The 10,533-nt window shown below is 31.2% G+C and overlaps 1 protein-coding gene across 1 annotated transcript; it reads left to right on the top strand.

Annotated features, from left to right (window-relative positions):
- Positions 1–5,456: 5,456 nt before the first annotated feature.
- LOC132741988 (putative neuropeptide Y receptor type 6) lies at positions 5,457–6,686 on the top strand. The gene has a single exon (XM_060730262.1). The coding sequence runs from the start codon at positions 5,457–5,459 to the stop codon at positions 6,684–6,686; it is 1,230 nt and encodes a 409-aa protein (XP_060586245.1).
- Positions 6,687–10,533: the final 3,847 nt, after the last annotated feature.

Here is a 10,533-nt window from a genome sequence, read left to right as displayed (position 1 = left end):
ATAATAAAAATACTGATTCTGTGAAAAGGGAGTGAGAGAGTGAACTGCAATTTTTACACAGGATGTTAGTCCTGACATACAGCAAATGGTATGCTAGTCCCAAAATTGTCCTTTTAAAGTTAAGTCTTTAAAAGTTAGAAAAAACAACACTCTAGGTGTAGTCCCTATAAGGGTTAAATGAAATGATATGACACTAAAATTTGAAGATGTTCAATATTCTACAATGCTTGTTCTAGACCTGATCCACTAGTATTTATGTATTTATTCCCTGCGGTCTGGAGACCGCAGGATATTGGTACGCGTTTAACTTTTGAGACTTGGAGGAGCACCTGACCTGTTTTCGGTACATGGAGGAGCATGTGATCTGTAAACCGTACATGTTGGTTAATTGACCTTTTCGAAAACCTAGCTAAATAACGTTGCCGGTACGTTACGGATTTACCTGTAGGGAATTAGTTCGAATTACACCTAATTAAGAACAAAAAACTATTGCGTGATATTTCTAATTCTCTATAGTTATTTTACCGTTTAAGGTGGAAAAACTTGAATGATGTGTTTGATATTATCAATGTTTCTTTAATATCTATCTCAAATTTTACAAACAATAAATTGTTTATACTGAAAATCTACAAAATTAAAATATTCGTAGTGGCATCTGCAATAATAAATAGAGATATTTTCTGCGTAAACTTGTGTGTTTACTTTTTTTTTTTTGCTCGGAATAATTCATAAAATGGTAGGCCTATTTAATCATTTTCTTAAAAAGAAATTCGACCTTCTCAGGTCTTCAACGGTCACCATTTTCCAAAGGCCTTCTTCTATATTGACCGTTTATTCAATTGTCAACTATATTCTTCCTGATACAAACGTTTATTTATCCCCCCCCCACCCCAAATAATGTTAAAAATAGTTAAATGACATATCTTTATATCATTAAAATGTTCACCGCAGGAAACCATTTTACTTGTTCTATACTTTATGAGGGTCCAGATGCCCTTTCAGGCACCGAGATAATGGAACTTGGACATGTTATTATTCATGTCTTTAAAGGTGATTATCGACCAAAAGCTGATCTATAGATTTTGAATATGACTTGTGAGTGTATTTAGCTACTATAAATCTGCAACCCGCAGGTCACATTTTTTTTAAATAATAACTCCAAATTCTTGAACAAATGGGGCTTGCACAAAATCTCTGCCCTACCTTAAATAGCAGAATTATATCTTGTTCCGATTAATTTATTCTGCACAAATAAAATATTCCTCTTCGCAAACGTATTACAAAATTATTGAAACCAGATAATCTTGCCGCTTATAAATCTTATTTTACAAAAATCCTTTACCCTTTTAATGTATAAATGCTTAAATACCAAAAGCTTACAAAAGGCGTTATACCCAAAAGCATATAGCTTTCGAGGCGGCATTAAAATTAGAGAAAAATCATGAGTAAAGGAGATTGGCTCGGGTATGAGAGAGTAAGAATGTCGGTGTCTCTTACAGACAGACGAATATTTTCTAGTTTCTTACAATTTAAAAAAAAATGATCAACTGGTGAAGTACCAAATCTTTACGCACAAAATGAGATGGATCTAATGAATATTCATTAAAGGCGCTCTTGGTTTGTTATGTTTATAAATCTATAATTGCGTTGTATTCTAATATCTTAATAATATATATTTTGTTCCCTGCTATGATCTTCTAGTTAAGTTTAAGAACTATAATTAGACCGGGAATCAAATCAGTTTATCTGATATAAACCATTAATGGTGATACTGTGAATTGCAAATGTTAAATTTTGAAGGCATCATGACATTTAACTTAACATGCCACTTTAACGATGCACATTTCCAGGTATCATGTATTTTGTGATCCCTGTCCAAACTTTTAAGACAATTACACGACTATGCCGCTTTAACAAAATGAAATGTTCCATTAAATTGGCGTTGGGCGGAGTCGTGCATAATCACCACGCGCTTGTCATTTATTAACGCAGAGCACGTTGATGCTGCAGACTATAAATTCAAAAACAAATAAATAAGCGTACAGCTTGTGTATAAAAACCAGTGACAAACTTGATTGAATTGACGATAATTAATTATTTTAACAAAAAAACGACAGCAATAAATCGGCGGACGAGAATTCTAAATGTGATAAGGTGAGTAAAATTCCTTCGGATTATGTTCAAACAAAATCATTCCTGATGTTTATTACCATATTTATTTTACTTCATAATTAATTTTCTTTTTTATGATATTAGCACATTTTTGTTTATTCATTTTTGGCTCAGTGTACATTTCTACAGTGTTTATTCAAATACAACTATATAAAATAAATTAGTATTTCTTTTGAGCTCAAAGATAAATAAGATCTTTCTTTTTTTATCTAAACATACCTTTTATGTTGTTCACATGTTTTCAGATTTATTGTCTTCATGTTAATTGTGTCTTATAGGCCCATTATGCAGGGTGTATACTATTGTTTATCCATGTCTTGTTTGTTCATTTCTTAGGAACTCCACTGAGGTTTACAAGCCTAAAAACATAAAATTTTAATTTTTCATGTAGATAAACATGAGCACTTAAAACAAAAATATAAATAAAATATAACCAAGAAATATACAAGAAATACATTGAAAATCATATGTTTGTACTATTCTCAGTCCGATTTGAGTGAAAAGCGTTTAAACGCTTTTCAATTTCGGGTCATTTTTAACTATTGTAATAATTATTCTGGAAAAACAAAGGGAGCAAATGATCTGAAATTTTGCACATACTTTATTTGTATAGATCTTCATCAAATGGAGTAATAATCTCAAAAATTATTTCCAGTCCCGTCATGTCAAAAAACCTCAGTGGAGTCCCTTTAACATATGACACATTAATAAACTATTTATTTATGTATTTATTATTACAACATTCTGTATTATATAGATTCAAGATTTTATTTTCAAAACACCAGAAGGTCATAGACCCATGTGGCCAACATTTACATACTATATATGGCTACAGCAATTTAACATTTAATAATAATAATTACATATTCAAACATGCATACATACACACATTACATACATTTATATAAACATAAGTACATGCACGCTCATAAACTTGCATATATACCATCTACACATATGTATACACATATATTTTTGCATATGTATAAGCACTGCTATATGCAACCCGTTTTTTTAATAACATTGATATGCTCCAACTTTTTTTTTTTGTAACATAATAGACAGAATAAACAGTTTTAATATTCAATACACTTGTCTGTGCATATACAGCATAGTACAGTAAAGTAAGTAGTAGTAAGAAAAATGATTCCATATCTAGTCACAACTTGCTCGAAAACGAAAGTGGAAAGTTGGTGACCAATGGATTTTATTTCATAAAGTTATAAAATTTTAAATCATGAATGTAAAATGTCAATCGGACATAAAATAAATACGAATTCTTATTCCATTTCCAGTCACAACTTGCACAAAAACGAAACTAGCAAGTTGATTGACATATGGATTTACTATAATTGTACATAATGAGATTACATTTTACAAAGCTAAGTGATAAACAATAAAGGCATATAAGAGTCATACTAACAAAATTCACATCATTACATCTTGAAAAATCAGTTTAAGAATAGTTGTCTCTGTAAAGTTCGTTTGTTCTAAATGTAAATGCTTTTCCTACGTATGTACTTAAATTTCTTATGACACGCTTACATTCTGTAGTAATTAATTCAACAAATTTTTGCGTATTTGGTCGTCTGTAATAATAGGCTGGTACAAATTGCCTTCTCAAATCATTAAATAAAACACATTCTAAAATAAAATGATATTCGTCTTCAAATTTATCGCAAAAAGTACATTTCCGTTCATTTACTGGAGTGCTAACAGGTCTAGTCCATCGGTCACTTTAAATAAAAAGTCTATGTGATGATACGCGTAATCGTGATAAACAAACACGGAATTTTTTAACGTTTATCAAATCAAGATATGGTTGAAATCTGTGGTTTAAAATGTATTTATAAAACAAAGCTCTACTTGAGTATACATATTTATCATCATTTTCGTATTTGTTTATTTAATAAAATGAGTATCTTAACATTTGAAATTTTGCATTTATTTTCATTAGCTTGCTTTAAAATGCATAATGCGTGACGATCATGTGTTGATGGACACATAACTTGCAGTAAAAAATACGTTTTGGGGAATGCTTTATTCCATAAATTGTGTCGCTGACGATTCTTTTAACTAACTAAACGCATTACCTATGAATCGTGTATTAATTTTACGTTATTTTCTGTGTTTTCCATTTGTTTATCTTTTATTCTATTTTAACCTGGGCGTCCGATTGTTTCACTTTCATTTATAACTCGTAGGATACTTGAATATCCCCAAATGTCATTAAGAGTAGTTTTACATTTGGAAGAAAGTGTATTTTCCAGACTGTTAAATTGAAATAAAAAAAAATTAAAGACGATGTTTGTGTGATTAGTAATTTGAAACTGAATTTTTTCTCTTTTTTATTTTGTTTGATATAAAAGGTTTTTTTCTTCCATTTTTAGCTTAAACAGCCCTGGAAATTTCGGAATAATAAGAAAAAAAATAAAACTGAGGTACGACACGGGAAAAATCTTTAAAAATTGAAGTATGAAATCATATTTTTATAATTTCCACTTTAAAATTATAAAATTAAATTTTCACGGATAAATCAGTAATCCACTCAAACCATAAAATAAAAGCTTCTGTATGGATTTGATTAATGATTATATTGCAAGTCTTCATCAATCGGGACAACCTTGGAAATTATTCATAATACCCTTATACGAAGACTGACGGACATGACCGAAAAGTTGCGATTGAGTCTTCATAGCAAATGTATTATTCTGAACGAATATTTTCCTTTATCGCATGCCCGTGCCGCATTAGCGACTCCGGAAAAATGGTAGAGCACGGCCGCTCACATATTTTAACATGACATCATTTGTGTTTTACAGTCATAGTGTAAAGACGCTCTAAATGTTAGCGTTACATTATAAGCGCGTCAATGAAAAAAAATGTTCTTTTTTTTCACTTCAAACAGTCTTTATTCACCCGGTTCAATAGATTCAGTATTGGACTTACACCCATTCAATTTAAATATCAACTACATGTAATTGATTTCGCCCAAGCCGTGTTTAATTAGTTACACTTACTAAGATTTTTTTGTTCGACCAGTACGATATAAACGCCTAGTAGATTTTCTTATTACTTCTTGAAACCATCTAATAACACTGACGACTCTGACTCCTCGTCAAAATATGAAATAAAAAAAAAGATATGCCAATTTGAATTAAAGTTACCCCTACCTCTCTCGTTATATTTTATTTTTCTTCCATTTTTGACTTAAATTATAAATATCACACCAATTATTTTAATTTAGTAACCGATTTCTTTAGTTTCTGTTTTTTCTCCGACAGATGAGTTCCAATACGGAAGATGAGCTATTTTTACGGACACAGAAGGAAATTTTCCTGCGAATACTTCCCGTAGCGACAGCGGCCGGGTTTCTATTAATAGTCAGTGTGATTGGAAACATTCTGACTTTGTTATTCTACATGAAGAAAACAAAACGTTCCGTACCGACTTTACTCATTAAATATTTAGCGGCAGGGGATACAGTCACGTGTGCAGTGGCTATTCCATTTATACCCGAGATGATAATAAATATAGGGTACACATTGAGAATTCTGTGTAAGGTAACACATTTCATGGGTATGTGGGCCGGCTCAATTTCTACCTTACTTTTGTGGATAATTGCAATTGATAGATACAGGAAAATATGCAAGCCTCTTGGTGGTCAGATTGCAGTATCCAGCGCTAAGTATATTGGCATCGGTATAGTTATATTTTCACTCCTCTTAGCGACAAGGCTTTTAGCAACGTACGAAATATTTAAGGTTAATGTTACGTTAACTGACGTAAATGAGACTATACAGACGTATTATTGTTCAGCTAGCGATGATGGCATTTTCAAACAGATTGGACTTGTATTTTATCTCGTAGATTTCTCTCTGAACACAATGGTTCTCGTGACAGTTCTCGTGACATACTCAAGAATTATTTACGAGCTGAACAAACGAAGAAAGTCAATGAGCGAATGGGGAACAGTTAATGTAAACAGCGTTAAGTCTGATAGAACCAGTCATAGCTCCGGCGCAAGAAATGTTTCTGATACAGAAAACCCGGGTAGTTCTACAAATGGCGAAACAGTAGGCAAGAGAGCCGAAACTACAGACAACAGTGTCAAATCGAATCAAACAGAAATTTCTACAATATCAAGGCAAGTTTCCTCAAAGGACACCTCGAAATCCAAAAACAAGGCGTCAAGCACAAAGGCCCCGACAAAGAATTTCGAATTTTCTACGGCGAAGAAACCTTCTGAATGGAATCTAACGATGATGATGCTTGCAGTGTCTGTTTTGTATATCCTATGTTTCACGCCGTATTTTACACTCCGGATCATCATCAGGCTGGTGTTGAAGACAGACAAAGAATATGATTTTGGTCCTGGAATCCAGTTTGCTTTGATGTTGCCATTCTTCAATAGCGTCTTTAATCCGATCATTTACAGCATTTTCAATCCTAAATTTAGAAGTTACATCGCTACGGTCGTATTGAACTGTCTAAAATGTAATCGTAATAAGTAGTATTTCTTAATACAGTGAAATGTGTGTTGATATACAGTGAAACCGTTGTTGTGTGTCAAATGTGAACAAAATAAAATCCACGAGCTAGAGAACTGAAAGTTAATATAAAAAAATCATTATTTTAATATACCGGTACAATGTACAGTAGAAACCCGAAAAATTGCAACTCCACTTAACCGGAAATATGGAGGGAAATGTTCGCCTTATTTATGTATTATATAAAGACATATATTGTATATCTTGATGACATGATTGTTTATATCTGAATGTTACAAATCCATGTAAGTGCATTCTTATTCATAGATTTGCTTACTGTAATGTGAATATTTCAAACTGTGTGTACATGACTACTCCTGCTTCGTATCACATTGTTGCTTGTTTAACAAAATTAAAACATTGCCATTGTTAATACATGACAGTGTCCCAATGCACATTTCTATTAATTCAACATAATCATTTGTGTTATTGCTAGATTCCTTCTCACTTAACAGAATTTGTGTAAATATAATATATACATAATATTAACATATATGTACATTGCATCACTTTAATAAACATTTTGCATTTACTTCCTTATATTGAAAAGAAACTAGTCGAGTTCGATCTTGCGTGTTCTTAGATCCTGAACCAACCAATACTAATGCCACAGCATGATTTTCCCCAGTAGCATACAAAACCAAAGCACAGTAGGCGCTGAATTTGTTTGGGTCTCAGAATTTCAGAAAAGTGAAGGTTGTTAGATTATAAACAAATTTGTTTTTATAGTGTCACCATGTCATAACTATAGTAAATTGGCTATAAGACTAAATGCAACACTGATATTCAATTAAATGTTTATTTGGCTTTAACAATTAAAACAACAACAACAAAAAACACAAAAACATGAGATTGGTAGCCTTAACTGGGATTCGAACTCAAGACTTCTCGCTTCCAAAGCGAGAGTGTAAACCTCTCGACCACGACGGGGAAGTTGTAAAATAACAACCTGAATAAAATCATATTATTCTAAATAAGGGTTTCTAACCCTTATTAATTTCGATAAATTTTTTCACGGTAAACCCGATGTTCAACACTGATGTAAATAATCATGGAGCTTAATATAAGCATATCTATAAGAATAACACAATGAGAATTCTTCGACCAATCGGGAACTTTTTTTCTTTTTTGTTCCGAGCAAATATATTAATCATTAATTAATTATTTTGTTTTGGGAACAAAATAACTCAAGAAAACGTTGATAATGAAACTAAAACAAACGTACAATTGTGAACAACTTTTGAAAGTCTTAGGAGTAAATAATACTGAATATAAAAGGGACAACCGTGCAATACTCGTGGTTAATAAAAAAACACAACTTAAATAAAAGTGAAAAAAGAACGATAGAAAACAAATCTTATATGGTTTTGTCTTGTAGTCATATAAGTTGTATTGTATCGTGCTTTTCAGAGGGAAAAAGGGGAAAGCATTAAAAACCTTTTACTAAGCTCTTTAATACTATGTAATTACAAGTGTTAGTTTAATTCATTTTACTTGTAAAACCCGTGCTAACATAAATAAAACATGTTCAGTGGCTTCATAGACATTAACGTTTCGATAATAACAGTTTGTGGTTTTAGGAAGGTATGATTCCATACAAAGTCACCAAACTTTGATATTTCAATTATGATTCGGTAATTATCCATTCGTTTACACATGGGGATATATAGATATGTGCGTTAAGGCGATAATGAATTATTATAGATAGGCGAAAAGCACTTAATATTTATTGAAATACCATTTGTAAAAGGTTCAAACCTTTCAGCTCATTAAAAAACTGGATCAGGACCCAACGATCCTGATTTTATTTATTTTTAATAATTTATAAAACTAAAATTGATCGAATTTTGAATCTACAATGTAATGGTACATAAGCAAAGTGTAAAATATTGCTTATTTTGCAAAAATTAGCAACAAAACAAATACAGAAATAATCGAATGAAAATAGGGATCAATTTTAAAACCCATACTCATATTTCGATCAACTTAAAAATGGACATATCTCGTTATATAGCAATAGATTTATTCTAAAAGTTCATAAACATGCAATTTCAAGTCAGAATTATATCTGGTTAATATCAAGTATTTAGTATTCATGTATAAGGATAAGCAATGGTTTAACTTCTGATTCTGATCTTGATCCTGATCATTAACTCTTAGCGAACACGAGATGAGATATCATTAATGTATAAATAAATTTCATAGATGATAGCTTAATGTTTAAAGATTAAAACATGTTGTTGCTGTTGTTGCCTTTTCTGAAAAATATTTAATTAATTTCCAGCGTTCAAATGTACCCACCTTACGCTGGATTCTTCGACTATTATTGATAATCCGCTTTCTCCGGTTTTTTTACGGAAAGGGTCGAGAAGATAAAAATGATCACAAGGTTGTCTGTATCATACATGCGTTCGAGTGACAAAACAAAACTTCTAGATGATATAAACTATCACAAATGAGAATACTTCATTAAATAAATTGATTATCTTATGGTGTTATCAGTGATTATGACATTTGTAATATACATATTTTCCACAAGGGAATTGCAGAGGCATACTCGTTAATTTAATTGATTTCCTTTAAGTCATTAAGGGGCATGCTCATTTTAGACAAATATTATAGATAATTTGTTAATATACTTACTTAATACGGAAAATTGTTACAACTACTTTAGATATCGCTTGATAATAATTGGTACATGTATTAAAGTGTTTACTAAAGCTGGGGAAATTGAAAGTTGTTATATATAAAGTAATTTAAAGGTTATTTGTCGGACAACATATTTTCACAAAATTAGTATCTTATTTTTGTCTCCAATCAAATGGTGCTTTTACTTTTATCGAGAAAAATAATAACTTACCAAAAAAATCCACTCATTTATGAAATTGTGCAGCTTCAAAGTTTTGAGCCTGTCCTTTATCAATTTTGGGGTAATCAATATATAAGTATATAATATATACATAATATTAACATATATGTACACTGCATCATTCATTCATTCATTCATTCATTCATTCTTTCATTTATTCCAATTAACATCAAGATATGTTTTGTTTGTCTTTAAAATATTTAAGTTGTGAACATAGCGCAAATTTTAAGGTATACTGTTCCAAATGATCATACCATGATATAAATTAAATGGGCTCAACTGGGATCAAAAAGCCTAAAAAAAATAAAATTGGAAATATTGCATTTATCAAGTGAAAACTTCTGAAAAAAAATATTAAGGAATATATGAGTTAAACTGAAAAACCATTTCATTTCTATATTTCAGCCTGGTTGCAACGCGCTTTTTATCGCATTTTGCATAAAAAAATACTGATTTTCAGAAAAGAGAGTGAGGGAGTGAACTGCAATTTTTTACACAGATTGTTAGTCCTGACATACAGCAAATAGTATGCTAGTCTCAAAATTGTCCTTTTAAAGTTAAGTCTCTAAATGTTATAAACAGGAATAAAACACCATTGGTGTAGTCTTTTTAAGGGTTAAATGAAATGATATGACATTAAACTTTGAAAATGTTCTTGACTGGTGATATGTAAGAAGGCACAATATTCAACAATGCGTGTTCTAGACCTAATCCACTAGTATTTATGTATCTCTTCTATGCTTAATGAGGGTCAAGCTGCCCTTTCAGGCACTGAGATAATGGAACTCGGACATGTCATCATTCCTGTCCTTTAAGGTGATTATCTACCAAATGCTGACCTATAGATTTTGAATATGACTTGTGAGTGTATTTAGCTACTATAAATCTGCAACCCGCAGGTCACATTTTTTTTTTTTTTTTTTTTGAAAAAGAATAACTCCA

The sequence above is a fragment of the Ruditapes philippinarum genome, unplaced genomic scaffold (assembly GCF_026571515.1).
Source record: "Ruditapes philippinarum isolate M1 unplaced genomic scaffold, ASM2657151v2 ctg4335_1_1_1_1, whole genome shotgun sequence".
NCBI lineage: Eukaryota > Metazoa > Mollusca > Bivalvia > Venerida > Veneridae > Ruditapes > Ruditapes philippinarum.
The sequence above is the reverse complement of the archived record's forward strand: the minus strand, read 5'-3'. Positions and strand labels throughout refer to the sequence as shown.